The sequence below is a fragment of the Colias croceus genome, chromosome 15 (assembly GCF_905220415.1).
Source record: "Colias croceus chromosome 15, ilColCroc2.1".
In the NCBI taxonomy this organism is placed as follows: Eukaryota; Metazoa; Arthropoda; class Insecta; order Lepidoptera; family Pieridae; genus Colias; species Colias croceus.
Genome location: NC_059551.1, coordinates 4,125,026 through 4,142,735, shown reverse-complemented (window position 1 = coordinate 4,142,735; position 17,710 = coordinate 4,125,026). Strand labels below are relative to the sequence as shown.

The 17,710-nt window shown below is 31.8% G+C and overlaps 1 protein-coding gene across 1 annotated transcript; it reads left to right on the top strand.

Moving 5' to 3' along the window:
* The first annotated feature begins 424 nt into the window (after positions 1-424).
* On the top strand, positions 425-8,239 carry LOC123698083 (protein drumstick). Its single transcript, XM_045644679.1, has 4 exons — positions 425-557; positions 897-1,157; positions 6,676-6,747; positions 7,071-8,239. The coding sequence occupies exons 2-3, from the start codon at positions 940-942 to the stop codon at positions 6,698-6,700; spliced, it is 243 nt and encodes an 80-aa protein (XP_045500635.1). The 5' UTR covers positions 425-557; positions 897-939; the 3' UTR covers positions 6,701-6,747; positions 7,071-8,239.
* The last annotated feature ends 9,471 nt before the right edge of the window (positions 8,240-17,710 follow it).

Genomic DNA, 17,710 nt, shown 5'->3' with positions numbered 1-17,710 from the left:
AATTAAGTAAAACCCGCACAATTTGCTCTTTAACGACGAAAGACGTATAAAATGTCCCAAAAATGAGTGACGTATGAAGCGGGTTTGTTTTTCAGACTTCAATTTGATACCGTTCTGCTTTATTTCCATTATTTCTTTATTTTACTGTAACATTTAATTTTATAGTACATCGTTGGACTTAATGATTCGCGTCATTCGTGATGCACATTGCACAACCTTATTGCATATACATGAAAACTACGTGTGATCTATACCTACACAAACGCATGCCCCACAAATCGTTCGAACGTACACTGAAACGCGGAACAACTAGTATTGCAGTGCATTTTCTGTATGAGCCTACCGTCCCGCTACCTGTAGCCTGCTCATTCACTCGCACGTGGTGGGGGCGATGCGTCTTCCGCGTAATGTTATCAGTAGTTTCCGCACCCTCGCTCAGTTGCCAAACGCACCCGCTTACCGTCGCACGTGTCACATCCAGTTGCAATAACTCATTAGCGATCTATGTTACTGTTCATGTTTGTGAAAGTGTAGCTTGTTCTTTTGACGCTTTTAAGGTGCGTATTACGAATTGTTGGTTTGGTGTGCATGTTTTGTGTTGATAGGTCTATTTATATTGTTTTAAAATTTTGTTATTGTTTAAAGAAAATTTTATTTTATTTTGTTTATTGTTTATCAAGAAATTACAGTCGTCATATTTTTAATTGAGTTTGTTGTGGGTGGTATAAAAATATTAGTACTGAGCACGAAATTACTTGATTATACGAGCATAACGTTAAAACAAATAGGCATTAAAATTATCAGTGCGCGCGCCACAACATTTTCTGCTTTAATCTAAGTGCATAGAGTTAAGAATCGTATAGAGCTGTCAACTGATAAGTTATCATTGTCAACAGGCGCCCAAGCCCCGCCCGTCACAAGCACCATAGCCCAGACAAAATGTTCGCCGTGATGCAAATCGACGAAGATCACACAAGAGATTTCAGGCGTAAACTGCGCCCAAAATGCGAGTTCGTCTGCAAGTATTGCCAACGTCGGTTCACTAAGTCCTATAACCTTATGATACACGAGAGGACCCACAAGAGCCCCGAGCTGTCTTTCAGCTGTGAGGTCTGTGGGAAGAGTTTCAAAAGGCAGGACAATTTACGTCAGCACAGGTAAGTGAAATTAAAAATTTTGAATAGTTACTATTTTAACATTAATTGTAAATTGTTATAAAGTTTTAGATAGATTTTAAAGACTGAATATGAAATTTAATTTGTTAGTTTATTGGTATCACAGTGATGGCTAGGACGAATTTACTAAAGCTTGTAGTTAGATGGTAATAATTCGAGATTTTTTATAGGAAAAAGCTAAACAAATACGTGCTTGATTGGTTATTTATATACTTTAATTATTATAATGATTAAGTACCTGACATTAGTGATTATAGTGATTACATAACAATAACCTAATAATTTCTATTGTCAAACTTCGATCCTATGTCTGAATCCAGGTGTACAATTAAAATGATGAATGATTTCAAAACTTCTTACAAATTTAAATGTGAATAATATGCATTATACCCCTTCCGTAGACTAATCGAAATTTACTTGTTTATATCCTTTTGAGTCTCGAAAACATTCCTTTGATTCATCAAATCAATCATGCTTTACAAAACTATACACAGTCCGTTCATTCTTACCATTAAATCATACTTCCAATAATTCATACTTCCAATCAATTTTGCTCAAACAACCGAACCAAATGTTACATTCTATAATTATATTTTGTAATGGGATTGTTACGTTAATTTGACAAGCGACCTACATTCTTAGCGGTTTCTCTGTCACAGGAGACAAGGCCGTGGCTAGGCGCATCGAGGCGTATTAGGGCTTACTTTATCAGGAGCGCAATCAGCTGTGACGTTCTGAATGTTAGCTACTACTGTTACAATAACCGCAGGTTCAGTGGGTTTTAAAGAGTTCTGAAATACTTTGGTCTGATATCTTTTCGTCTTAAAAGTGTTAGTAGCGGGGATATTCGCTGCCGTTTCAAGAATGAATTATAGTATCGCTTCCAGTATAGTTTGATAAATTGCATGTTAATTTTATTAAATAATTCGAGTTCATTAGTTAATTGCTACCATAATGATTTGTTGTTAGTAATTAATGAAACAACACTCAGATGCAGATATGACTAATTTGTTAAATTTAACGACTTTACCAATTAAAAATTATTGCAATTTGAAATAAAGGCAATAATTTTTAATTATTGGTAAAGGTGAAGATTTGAATCGTCAAGGATATCTAAAAGGGCAATTAAATAAGGTTTTAATTGTATAATTCTTATCTATGCCATAAATGTAATCGTTTAAATTTATTATCTACATACAATGTCGATTACTAAGCTTTAAATCAAGGTATTAATTTATTAGGCGAGGTCCTCAGACGAACATGGGAAAATGCAAGTATCGAATGCATTTTATGAGTACATTGGTTCTGATAAGATTTGCAACTCGTGGGAATGAAAAAAGACTTGCTTTTGACTTATGTCTTTTAATTTCCTCTGATTTATTTGCTTCACTGGGTCCAATTGAATGCATAACATCATTGGTTATTACGTTTTAGTCAAAATATTTCGTGACAAATAAAAATTATTTGATTGTAATTTGTAGTAGTAGAATTGATAGATGTTTCTTAACATCTTCCATGTTTCATCCGTTTTTATTATTGGATTTATAATGATGTTTTGTGTCTTATAATTTGCCAGCTTTCACCGTGACAATGAAATCGTCACTTCCACAACAAGGCCTTTGAACTTGTTAATTTATTTCGCTACAGCAGTGGGATGGTGACATTCTTGTACTTGGCTAATTACCATACAATGTGCTAGTAGCGACGACTTGACAGGCTTATGACGTTTCGCTAATTCATCTTTGTCTCCAAAATAATGTCATACTCGTTCATTGTTAGTGCTTGTTTAGTGGTTTAATTATTTATTCATTCGTTGCTCGAACTCATTGTAGGTTTAAGTAAATTGGATATGTCCAGTTAAAATTTAGGTAGGTATGTCATGTCATAACATCAACATAACAGTATCATATTAATGCTAGAGGAGTAGGTAATTTTTATCGTCATTCACACTTTGCAAATTTGGGATATAGGAATTCTTTTCTTAGTTATGTCGTATATGAGGCATCCATCTTTACTTTTCAGTTATTCTTTGTATAATCTAATCTTTGAATTACACACTGCTATATTTCTGGCTTTTTACTTCCTATTTTGAGTAGTTCACAAGCTTTATGACGCAGTAAAGAGCGCAGTGCTCACGTGAATGTGTGCCGTGTGAGAACTCGGAGGGCTGCAGCCGCTACCGAGATCTCGATAGATCCCTCACGCGGAATCGTGAGCTCGTGACGTGGCGGTGTGTTAACGGTGCTTAATAGCCCCTAATGCTTCCGAAACTGTGCGAACGCGGTAGCCCCATATGAGCACAATTTGTAACAATGTATACCGTATCGATGTTACGGTATCTATGCATATGGGAGCAAGACACGTGATGTAACCGTAAGGCTAGCTGGATTGATCGACCGAAAAATTGGTGATTGGTTGCGGTTGGTGCGATTCTGTCTGGAAAATTGATGGTTAATTTCATTTCGGTATAGCTGGTCTAAAAATAGATATCTTTCTTTCACACTTTCATTTTGTTTCGTGTTGAATATTCCATTCTTCTAGGTAGATTGATGAGCAACAATTTTGTGTCGTGTCCTCTTTACCATGATTGAAAGAGACCTTTCTAGGATACATTCTGTCAAAACTGTAAGCCCTGAAAAGCGCATACGTAGGACACGCTAGTTGCATACATCGTGTGAACCTCTGTACGTGAGTGCCGACGGCCGCGGCGGTGAGGTACCGCTACTGATTATTTCGCTAAATAAGTGTGCATGAACCCAGTACTGATCATTTACGCGGAAATAGTTAAACGTTTGGCGATGTTTACGACCAATTATTCAATTTTCATAAACGCTCTTATGCAGGGGGCACGACTAGCTGTTTTATTATACTTTTCTATATTTTTATGCATATAATAGTTTTGTTTACGTCTAGTTACCTTTTTCATACCTACTTATTTGTAGCACGCGACTATTATACTACATTTGGAAAAAAATATTTTTACTGGCTGCATTGTTTCTTTTTTGTTAAACTTGCAGACAAAAAGTACCTTTGTCTACTTAAACATCAAATTTTAACAGATATTTTACAGAAACAGAAAAAATTATCAAATGACAATTTTACCGATCTGCAACTATGATAAATGCACAAAGGTCTATAGTAAGATTAAATGTCCCTACCCCAGAATAAACAGCCGTGTATTATGTGTGAACGGGCTAACATTCGGTGACATTTATACCCACTTAATTAAACGAACATCTTAGTCACGTACAGATATCGTAATTAAGCTAGCCTTTGACGTATCGATAACAAAGGGCTTACCACCTTAATTGCGATCGAGATGGTCTATAAAGTTAGCAGAGTGGGTCATTGTTCAGATCAGGTATCAGCCGATAGGTCGATTCGAGTTTACTTGCACTCGATATTATCTTTTTAGTAAAAACTGTAGTTGGGGCGTTTTGTTTTCTTTTTAGGTTTGTTTTGCTTGTGTCTAAATTACCTTTTTATACTTTCGTATGAAGATCCTATATCTTTAATTTTTAGTACATGTTTCCGTTAGTATCTAAAATATTTTAATAGTAGTTTGTTTGTAAGATACAATTAAAAACTATCAAATTGCAGATACCGTTAACAAATTTTTAGCTATAAAAGTTCGTGCGATACTGACCAATTTAGCGTTCGACGCTGGATTTAATTCTAACAGAACTAATTTTAGCCAAGCTCCAAATAGGTAATGTTCCTGTGCAAAGGTAATTGGGTATAATTGAAGTAGATCGGAGACAATGGGTGTTTGTACAGAATCGTTCGCGACGAAGGTGGCAATGCGGTTAATTAGTTGACTCTAAGTTGGCTTATACAGGGTGTTGAACTGTTTTAGCAATTAGTATGGAGATAGGAATATGTTGATTGTGTAAGAAATTATGAGGATAATTAATAGTGGGGCAAAGTAATTTCAATAACATTTTAGAAAAGTTTTATTTATGAAATTTAGGTTTTAGACATTAAAATGTTTGCATTATAATAAATAAAAATTACTCATAGGTTAGTCATACTTATCTAAAATTGTAATATAGAAATCATAAATTTAAACCATATTACGGTTTAACAACATAAGAATCAGGAAGCCCACAAATAAAACACTAATTAAACCGCAGTCGTGATAAAACAATCATGCTGTATACGAAAACGGTTCCGTTCCCACACTGCATACAGGGTGTTCACGAAGTAACCCGATGTATCGGGAAGTATAAATGCTGTCACCTGCGCCCTTTACGATACGGATTCGACGCGATTTCTGCACGGATTACGTAAACCCATCGCGATCTGGTGTTCTTGTAAAGTGCAATTGTTTTACGCGATCGTAGTATCGAAATGCTACTTGGAAATTTAGATTTCAAAATATTAACTACAGAATTAGTAAATTACTTATAGTATTTATGTGGCATGTTTATTAATATCTGATCTATTGGAAAAAGTAAGCCAATGTTAGAAATGCTTTATCGTTTTTACATAACCTGTAGTAATCAAATGTGCTAAATATTCGATAAAATAGTAGCCAAAACGGTTAATTTATCTGCATTATTAGCGCTGCAGGTGACGGGAATTTAAATAAATATAATTAATATGGAGTCATTAACATTTCAACACGTTTTATCAGATTATTACACCGTGGTTCACGGGCGGACTAATCTCTTAATCATGATTACGTTCATTATCTTATTACGTGTGAGGCGTAAAAATGTAATTACGACATTGCAAGGAATTTATGGTTTACTTTTTTAAGTGTTAGGAAACGGAAGTATGAAAACTGCATTCGTAGATAATAATTATTAACTATGTAATTTTTAAATAGTAAAACGTATCAACGTTCTCATATTTCAGGGATATTTTGTTTAGGTTATCTGTTTTATAAGCACTTTAAATCGTCATTTATAAAATTATTAGGAAAAGCAGTAAGCAGGAAAACTATGACAAAAAAATTACGCAGAAACATCATTGTGATACCAATTTTAATAATCATTTGTGTTTTGTTTTTAAAGTTTCATTCACTGTTAATATATTTTTAAACCTTTTAAAAACTTAGTGAGGATTTGGCCACGTGTTTCTGTTAATCCCTTTTAGGCCCTGGAGGCTTTAGCAACTATCGAAAAACATCAAAAAAGGGCTTTTGACAATCCTTTAGTTTGTTTCAGGGATAAGTTAAATCTCATTTGGGATTTTAACGGTTAAATTTTTAACATTGTAACGGTGTATTTTTTAAAGGACTTTTAATACTTTTTGGTGACATTGGTAACGGTTTCAAAATTCTAAATTTTTCACTAACAGTAGATTGTATTTGCACTGGTTGTGTACACAAATAACTGGGATTTTTGAGAATAATGTAACTATTCAGAAAATTATTTTTTTGCAAAATAATTTTGGCAAGTCATGATTATTGAAGCCACAGAGAATTAATGTATTTATAACATCTATTTCTTATGTCAAATGAATGTTATTAACATATTTTTCTCGATTGTTGTAGATGTAGTCAATGCTTGTGGCGGTGAAGGTGATGGAGGTAGCACGATTCAACAACGGTCTCTAACACAATAGAGTAAGGTTCAATATTGTACAAATATTTTTATCAGTTCAACATTTTTAAACATACTGATTGTACGATTGTTTGATGACATTTGATGAATAACTAATGCAGAGACCGCGATATTGAATATTTTGGCATTTCAAAATAAAAGTACAGTCGTGCTCATAAATGCCCTACAAGCATTAAAAATTTAATCAATTTTATATTGGGAATATAATAGTTAATTTTATTATTAGTAGATATTAATAATTCTTAAAACTTTGAGGTTATGGAAGATAATAATTAATAACTAGTAAATATTTTACAGTGTACTTATTGTGTTATATTTGTTACAGAGACATTCATTACAAATCCAACAAGGAGACCATGTATTTGCGATGGTGATACCACAATTATGAAGACCCCAGTGACGTCAAACGCTTTAAAACCCGGGAATTCTGTTAACAGTATTCAAGTATCACCATAATAAAGCCAGAATTAAATATAAAACAAAAGAATATTTAAAACAAACGGCCTGCCATAAAAAAGAAGAAAATTTCAAACATTCGAATTTGGAACGCAACGTTCCAAATTGGAATCTATCGAAGAATTCGTTTAATTAATGTCTGTGGTAGACCTTTGTTTTAAAATTATGTTGTTCCAGTTAATTCAACGCAAATATGGTCATAGACCGTGTAAATAAATATAAAGATAGTTACACACTTTTAATTTAATAATTTGTTTAAAATTGTGTAAACATTTTTTATATTTAAATTTTACATGTTACGTACATGTCAATTCAGAATCCATATTCGACAATATAAAAATGTTGCTAATGTTGAAAAAAATATTTAAATACAGAAAAAAAAAAATGTATTCTGGTGATTTGTAAATAGTATTTATTAGGATAAGTGACGGTAGCATATAAACGGCTTAACTGCTTAGCTATATTCTATGTAAAATAATATTTATGTTATATTTAAATTGTTATGATTAGCTTCTTATACGTAGAACGTACGGGATTGTTTAATAACTTAAGGATGGATTAGGAGTTCGTTCCTAAAATGCCTATAGAGAGATGATTAATGAATATTGATATAATAAAGCTTATATAAATTTTATGCTTCATAGATATTGTATGCATCGTTCCTAAAGTCTCTTTTCGATAAAAATCTATAATCATTAAATGTCATTTAATATTTTGTTCATTTATAATTGTAACACAACTACTATACTTCGTTGTTACGACGAAGTAATCAGTAGTTTAAAATAGTCTTAACACACAATATATAAATCTTGTTTATATATAAAATGTCATAAGACCATTGCCTTAATATTATAATTTATAATATATTTGGAGCTTAGGCGTTATATTTTTATTCCACGTGCCAACATTTGACAGATGTCTGTCATTTAGCCATATATTATCTAGAATAAGTTGTATAAAAATTAATATGCAAAATGTTTCTATTTACTTATGTATTTCATCGTGTAGATGTATAACAATAAATAATAATTAAATATTTATCAGCGTTTTATTCTTTACTACCTATACCTGATTAAAATTTAGGCCTCTGAAGCCTTCACCGATATAGGTATCTTTAAAAGTAGGTACCTACCTAATCAATATAACATTAAACTCAAAAAATATAATAGCTCAGATTACTTAATATTTATTATGCACTTTTCTGTTACAATTGTATAAACTTTAATCTAATGAGTGGTTCAATAGCTAGATATTTGACTAAAAATCATATTTCTGAGTTTAATATCTATTCAATGTGGCAAGGAATTAGCCTTAGCCTACCATTATTTTCCTGAAATTAGAATATTATTGTCCATAAGGTCATGATAATATTATATTTTAAACCAAAATAATGCCTTTACGACAATCATTCAATCATACACAGTGTACACCCAACCCAACCTAACTTCAAAATAATACTCTACAAAAATAGCAATTCGAAATTCAAACATCAATAAATTAGTAATTCGACCAAATGAATTCCACTGAATGTTTTCGCATGGAACAGGTTTCCCGCGTAACACGGTGGCTACCCGCGTTAGTCATCGCCTGTCCAAACCACGTAATCTTAGATCGGCTTATTGCCGATAAAGCTTAGTGTGTATGCAGCTTTATTTATAGGTTTGATACAGATTTAGAGTAGTGTTTATGCAGCTTTATTTTAAATGATTTGATGCGGATAAAGCCTCGTGCATATTCCGCTTTGTTGCATTAATTGTTTGTTACCTTTTTGTTACATAGTCCACAATGTTTATAGAAGAGATATTTAGTTTGAAAAATAAATGATGATTAAATAATTGTGTGTGCAGATAAAGATAATAATAGAATCTAAAACAATTTACTGACAGTACCTACTGCACTTCAGTATCTATCGATCTCTGTGGAAACGATTCTCGTCCTATGTTCCCTCATTCGAAAGAATGGTCCAAATTCCAATGCTCATTTGGAAATTTACATAGTGCCATAGACAACGATTGTTTTTCTTATAAATCAAGCAGAAAGATGAAGCAGCTCTTATTTACAGTACTCAATAATGAATAAAGACCTTTTACCCATTTTCAAAGCCCATACGTCCATTAAGACAAACGCAACTGCCGTTTGTTCGTTCTGTTAGAATTATTTTGTTTAACGGGCCTTTTAAAAGTAAGCTTAGCACACAAGCTCTAATTACAAATGAGAGAACATCATTACAACATATTATAAATGAATCATTTGTCTCAACTTCACATCTCAGATCTAATCAAAAAGTAGCAACGGAAGCAGTGTTCTAGAAAGTTAAATTTTTATTCAGTAAGTCACGGTGCCTGGTTCCCACGGTGTGATGAGGTGATGTGCATGACTACATCATTATTTCGCAACTCATTTGTGATACTTATTAGTCAGGATCCTGATGGTGCGGTTAAAATAGTTATCTGGCTGTCATTGATGTAAGGAGGGTTGATGACTTGATGAAACAATAAAAGTTAATATGAAATGTATAGGTAGGTACAAAATAGGAACAGTAATTGTTGTGGCTACAACTTTGATGTTTAAGAATCAGTAAATGGTTAAGTTAATACGACAATCTTTAATCCTATAGAATAGAGTATTCAAAGAGGTAAAGTTAAATTTGAGTTACGACTCGTAACAAGCTAATCCAATTATCCATTACAAGATGGCATCTCATCATCCAAAGGCATTCTGAAAAAAACAAAAAGTGTCTTCATAAGATAAGTCAGTTCATGAGATCAGCAGAAAAATAACAAAAGGTCCAAATTACATACAAATAATAATCAGTAACAATTAATAATGTAGTTAACATTATAGCTCTGGACTTCCCACGTTGCACCAAATGAACAAATGATATCTAGGAGTTTACCTCTAGGCGCGATGCACAATACGCGGAAGGAGGATCTAATCGTGACTTTGTGCAGAAGAATAGCATCGATGTAACTGTTACTTACTGGATTTAAAAGGTTAATACGGCTGTTGGTGAAGCCTGTGGCTACCTGAAATTTAAGAAACATAATATCATAAATAAACTTTCAGGATTTGTAGACCTGTTAGAGCTACATGCGAGAATATAGAGAAATATATATATGGACAAATGGTAGAAAATTTTTCCGACATAGGTTCTTACCTCGGGTCTTCAGAAAAGGCATATTATTAGAATTCTGATATTAGGTACCTATACATTTATACATTTTATATTTTGTTCGATATTAACGTTTATACCTAGCTTGCTGAAGAAAATGATGATTATTATCCATATGTATAAGGAGAATAATTATTATAATCGAATTCGTCTTGATTTCGATTCAGTATTTACTTACATATTAAGTAGATCTACCTATACTTCGATAAGAAACCTATGTAATAATTAAGCCTTTGTTCTATTCGATTTCGAAACGACCAATCACTTTTATACAATAGATGGAACACAGAAGCTTGTAATTTGCAGCACAGGTTTACACCAGGATGTGGAATTTTACAGTACAGTATGCTTTTAATTTTCTACGCAATTTGTGCTCACGAATTATCGTTTATAATAGTATAGTTTCCAATCACTTGCCTGGAAAATTTTAACTACAAATCAAGATGAGCTGTGTTACAATTGCATAATGATATAAGGTTCGCTGCACGCGTGGGTAGGCGTAGGCGCCTGTTCTAATGAGCCTAGTTCACACAAGTATTGATCATGCTTTAATTGCTTTTTAATTGATGTAAACGCTGCTTAAAAATGAATGCCCTTCGTGGAATATTATTTGTTATAGAAAACTTGTTATACATAGTTAGGTACTCTTCTAATTTCTTGAAATCTAACTTTTGATGAACTACTTATAGACTACAGGCCCATGTTGAAAAAGTTATGGGTCATTTGAACCACCTGCAGGTGACCTATCTAGAACGATATCAGAGCATAAAATAATAAGATTCAGCACTATGCCGTCACTTGTAAGCTGTCCTTGTACAGGTAGTGACTCTACAATTTGGTCACATATTTTTGTACGGCATTCTTACCACCGATAGATCCATCCCTTCGGGGACTATTTTCTGTAGGTACCTACATTGGAAAAGTTTGCTATAATACAATATTATCTTCTTAGTAACTAGGTACTGTCTGCAACCTGTATATTCAATTTTAATCTGAAAATATCAAGGTGAGAAAATAACAGATGACAAAAAAAATGTTAGGTAGTAGATTTAGCGAAAAGCTCACAGCATTCAAATCTGTTTAAATACAATAGAAACTCCGATTAAATATTGTTGCTATATAATTATTAAAATCTTTTCAAGAATCATTGAACATCTCAACAAATTAAGCTTCTCATTTTGTAGTTTCGTTACCAAAAAACTAAAATTAATAAAAACCGTTTCTATAGCATTCATTCATTAATTCTTTACCTTTACCACACCGACACAGTAAAACCAAACACCGATAAATTAGTTACGAGGCATAAAATGAAGGTTCTCAGTTCCTTATTCATTTTATTCATTACTTGGAATATGAATATTTAGAACAATCCAATACTTCCTTCGGCCATTATACGAGTTATAAATTTAAATCGATTTTCTATAAACGGAACCAAGGAACAAAATTTGTAATTACACATAATTGTTTTACGGTCGAACTACAAATAAAATTATTTTCTATCAATGGAAAACCCGTGAATGGACTAGATTTATAGAGATTTAATTGATAACGTTGCGTGTAAGCTGGCTATTAATGGAGTTGTTCTTACAACAAATATTGGAATAATTAAAAAATTATATATACAAGCGATTATGACACATACTGCTTATATAATTAAGACCGTTTTATGTGTAACAATTTTTAAAATTTCGTTTCGATATTTTTACACAATTACATGCTCGTCATTTGACGCTATTAGTATTTGTTCGAACACCTGTTTTTATGCAAATATGTACTATTAAACCAATTATACGTTTACCAAATTATTTTACACCTGAATTAAAAACCAATATTTGCTAGGTATATAAGACATAGTCTACGTTATTCAAATATTATTACTTATTTATAGTTATTTAGGTTCAATGATCTTTTTGAAGTCTATTGTTAGTGGGACAAATTGCCTATAGACCTCTGTTAAAAATCAGTAAAATAATTTAAAATCAAAATAATTCGACACTTCAAACTTTGTTGTTTTTATTTTATGTAAAACTTTAATTTGGTTTTTGTTGTTTCATTTCACTCTTTTTCACTCTATGTATCTACACTTTTTATATTTCATTGATAATAATTTAAATATAATAACAGTAGAATGATTTTGGACACATGATTTTTTTTTAATTTTTATCTAGTACAAGAGTGTATCCTATATAAAAGCTGTGCCTCGCGGTTTTACCCGCAGTGCTCTGCTCTTGGTGGTCATAGCGTGAGGGTATATTATATAGCCTATTGCCTTCCTCAGTAAATGGGCTATCTAAAACCAAAATAATTTTTCGTAGTTCCTGAGATTAGCGCGTTCCAACAAACAAACTTTTCAGCTTTATAATATTAGTATAGATTACATAGGTATTACCATAGTATATTATTCAAAAGGACTCGCATCCGTGACGGATGGGCCAATCGACGACATGAGATCATAACCTGCGGTTGCGGTGCAAGCAAAATGGCGCGAAATTGACTTTCGGAGAAGCGAATTGACACGTATTGCGTTTGTGAGTTATGATTGCGTGTTATTGCGTTTTAATTAGTGGTTAATTGTTGGTCAAGTGTATCATAATATACGGAAATAAATAAATAAATCATTTGTTTTCACATAGGTAATAATTTTACAAATCAAAGTGACCCAGGCTCCGAAGATAGTAAGAACTGTTTTTCAGGAGCCTATGTGTCTTCCATTTACAATTATTACAAGGACACGAAGATATAAGTGAAAATTTAAATTAAATAAAAAATCAATTAAAATTTACATGCTATTAAAATAATCAAAAATGAATTAGTTCCTTGCAAACTTTTAATAGGTGTTTAATTCGAAGTACCTAATTGCTACTTTATACCTAGGTATAATTATTATCCACCTATAATTTACTAAAGGTTTTGTGATTATGATCGCTAAGCATTTTTAATCGAGCTGATAGTGATTACACTTGGCAATGTACCTAGTTCTATGTTGTAAAGTTAGTTTTAGAAATATTGTTAGTTACTTAAGACGGCTTTTGTTTAATTTCTACAGAACATCGTTTCCAAATACTCGATTTCTTTAAACATTATTATCTTCACAACTTTCCGTGTCATCACCACAAATGCAGATTACAAACTGAAATCTAAGTACACCGCCCTGGGCAACACGTGACACATAAATAAGTGCTTGATGCACTGCTGGCAACATCGTGTTGAACACAACGCATTCAGTTCGCCTCTTCGGATCCATTCAATAGAAATAAAAGTATAGCAGGGTTGTGCCATCGAGCTTTGCTGGGTGTTAGTTAGTCTGGTCTAAGGACATAATTAAAGTAAATGGTGAATCTTCGTCAGAAAATAAACCTCCATCGTTGTCGCACCTTTATGAAACTGTTAGTTAGCATAGTTTATTATTATAATTTAGGACGTTAATTATTACACAAAGTTTAATAAATTAGCTGTTAATTTAGTTCCGAAATGCCTAAATTAATAATTAAATAAAAGATGTACCTACTTAGATGTTGCGGAATATTTTTGTTAGTTTTGTGAATGAATGTATGGAATAATTAATTTGTATTATTCATGTTTGTCAATTATCGAATCTTTGTTTTCTATGTCGACGGTGCTGGCGCGGAGTAAATCTCTAAAGAGATAATGTATTGTAGTATATAAATAAATAAAATTAAATAACATTTTAAAGTGAAACTTTTATTACATAGTCTCAAACTTTTTGGTCTGTGTAGCGCATGTCGCGTGACGCATGATACTTACGATAATTATCGTACAAATACGATAATTTTTAGTTAAATGTCTATATCTATAGTGTGAAAAAAAGTTTCACTTTTACCGTGGTTTCATAAAACCACACAACATTTTTATTCCGTTGGTTTCTCATCCATAACCTAATTGATGATTGAGTTAACAAATCACGTTCCTTAACTAAAACATTTTTTTCAAGATTGTTTTGGCATTAATTATTATAAAGAAACAGCATCATCTACTAAACGACCTCTCATCAATATCATGTTCTAGGCAAAACAAGATACCTATAGGTATAGTAAATATAAAAAATAAATCTCAACAACCCTGACTCAAAGAATGGTATCGAAAGCCGAGGCGACTAAATCCATTGAATAAATCGTGATCCTCCGGGGTCGAGAGGCGTGCAGTATTTTGAATGTCGCGTGCCAATACCATTTTGTGGACAGGAGTTGGCAAGTAGGTATGAAAATTTGTAACAATGTATTTGGTTTTATGTGAGTAGGTTAGTTTCAAGAGTTTCTAATGGTCAGAATGTAGATTGGCTGTTAGATACTATGTTCGTGAAAAATACTGAAAATTTCAGGATTAAGAATATAACGGAACAATTACTAAAATTATTGAATAGGTCGGTAAGAAATAAAACAGAGTATATATGTATAACATAAATGTTTGTAATTAATTGAATAGTGATAATGTTAATAATTATTTTAAAACTGTATATTTTATTAATGGAAACATTTTACAGCTTAGAATATATTTTTACAATTGAAGGTAGTCTGACGAAAAAATATTTAAATAATTGTAAATGTAAGTCTACATTTTTATGTGATCATAAAAGTTAATTCAGATGGAGAAAATTGCGTCCGAGTTATACGAAAACTATTTTTATGATTATTTCATCAAGATTTACAATGGCATAGATAAATTCGTTATTGCTCTGGAAAAGAAAGCAGACATATCACCCACATAAATTTGCATCCGGCTATCAGACACCAATCGACGCACGTGTTTACAATTAAAAATCTAAGTCTAACAAATCACAAACGTTAACAATTAAATGCTGTTACGGCTATTAGCAGACGTATATAACGGACGGACGGACAGAACTCAAATTATAGTTTGGATACGGTGGTTTTGCACCCACACATAATGATCTGATATTATATTACGGGTGTGACCCGCTACGGACCACTCGGTATAATTGGCCGAATTTACCACGATGTGACGTCATAAATAATAGGTTTTTCTATCTACAGTGTAGGTGTTGGCGATAAAATTGACGTGTTGATTTTTGAAGTTTTGTAATGTTGGTAAATTAGGGTGATGTGCCAAAGGTTGAGGTGATGTGATTGTGAAAGATATTAAACGATTCTGATTCTGTCTCGAAGTTGGGGCGGTGCGAATATAGCATGCGACCCGCGTGGGCGGCGACCCTTAGGGTTGCTCTACTGGCATTTGATATCGATAGAAATATTTATTAGCTAGTGGGTAATATATTGCAAAATATTCAGAACTGTGAACGGTATTTAAGATAAAAAATGATAGTCGTTTGAAAATTAAGAGATGAAAAGAATTTGTATTAATTCTTTTACAATAACTTCTGAAATGATAGCTTAGTTAATTATTTACTGCCAAATTTAGGTAGGTATCTCCTTAAATTGAATAGCAAAACTATGGAATACCTACGTAAACATTCAACAATAATATTTTATATTCCGTAAATTATAAATTAAATGTTTATCGATAAATCATTTGAACATCACTAGTTTATTGAAGCGCAATCTTTCTTTAACCCGTATCGGCCGGCACCGACAACATAAGGTCACCACTGCTCCTATACCATATATAGCTTTATATCTACTAAAATGGCACCTCTATTATTTTCTTTGTTCTTTCTATTATTTTTTATTATTTTTTAGCTTACAAGTTTTTTTTAGCTTTACAAGCTTCAAATCGGTTTTAGCGAACCGATTTGAAGCTATACGTCCTTATATTATAGACTTAGTCTTGTAACGTAATAGAGTAGACAATTTGGTTTACAATAATTTTCTTTTTTTATTGCTATAAGAAACTTCGCAAAACATTTTTAATATTTATAAATTAAATACTACCTATACCTATATAATGAACTCTGAGTGATCATCATACAAACGCTATAGACAGAGATAGACATCGACTACATAAAACTATTATTCAACATATTTAATGATTGCATAAGAATTTTTCAATTTGTTAAACTTTATCTTTTTGGTAGTAAAATAAATTTGTTATAGATTGCCGTGTATCGAATTGTGTGGATTTGATAGCTTCATTATGTAGATAAATAACCACTCATCGACTAATGAGTTAGATTACTTGTATAATATATTATTGTATTTCTAGGCAACCATATTTAATAGAGACATTGTAGTTATAAAGATAGCCTTATTATTAGTTATAGCTTATTTTAAATAGATTTAATGCCACTAAGTTTTTGGATTGTGTTTAAAAATAGCATAAAATGTGTATTTTGTTAATCTTATTCAACTTCCAAAATTTAAGATTATTATTTTTTGGATAGGTATAGTTATAATCTACCCCTTAAAATTAACAAATAACTGGCCCTAATAATTACCTCTAAAAATAATTACTAAAACTTTACCAGTAACTTACAAAAAGGAAGAAAAAAACCATATACCTACATGGTTCTCAGATAATAAATTAAAATTTGAAATATACCTAATGTCTTGCTTTTTCTATAATATTTACACTTGATTCGCTGCACTGATATCTATCCAGTTTATAAATAAATAAGACAAGTACCTACTGTTTCTGCGTAGAATTATGGAGAGCTATATTATGTGAAACTCTATTATTATAAGAGCAGAAAATATATCAATATTAGATAGTGCTACTGTTTATGCGTAGAATTATGGAGATTGGAGAGTTATATTGTGTGAAACTCTATTAGTATATATGAGCAGAAAATACATCCAAATTTTACAGAAGTAAAGTAGAATTAAATTCGAAATAATAGGTACTACCTATAACCTACCTTAAATTGATTATTTGGTCACACAGCCTTTAAATAAAGTTGAGTAATAACAACGTTCATACAGGAAGTATAGATAAACATTAGTTCAATGTTTTAGTAATGTATTTGTTCCGTTTACTCTTTACTGATTCGAACTATTTAAATATACCTACATCTGTAACAACGATGATATTTTTAGTGTTGGGAAATATAATAATTCACACTTAAATTGTTTTTAAATATTATCCCTCTATTGATGTTCGAAATTTAAAAAATAATTATTATAAGTATGATTCCGTTTTTTTCTGTTAGTTTTTATTTAGGGTCCAATGATAGTCTTCTATTTCCCTGCCCATAATGTCAAAGGATATTTAATAACTGTTTAATTGTTAATTACAACAATTATATTATCGATTTGTATTTTGTATCTATTTAAAAACATAAAAACGTATATTTCAAAAATTGACGAGATTTTATAGGTACCCAGGTTATTGAAAAAAAATAATTAGGTACAAGGCCCGTGATAAAAATGCAAAATGTCAATTTATTTAACATCGTTTATAATTAA

What these genes read in the sequence shown, in the direction of transcription:
- LOC123698083 (XM_045644679.1), top strand. Translation starts at nt 940, where the DNA reads ATGTTCGCCGTGATGCAAATCGACGAAGATCACACAAGAGATTTCAGG. An exon ending in GACAATTTACGTCAGCACAG is followed by an intron (nt 1,158 to 6,675) that starts GTAAGTGAAATT and finishes CGATTGTTGTAG; the next exon opens with ATGTAGTCAATGCTTGTGGC.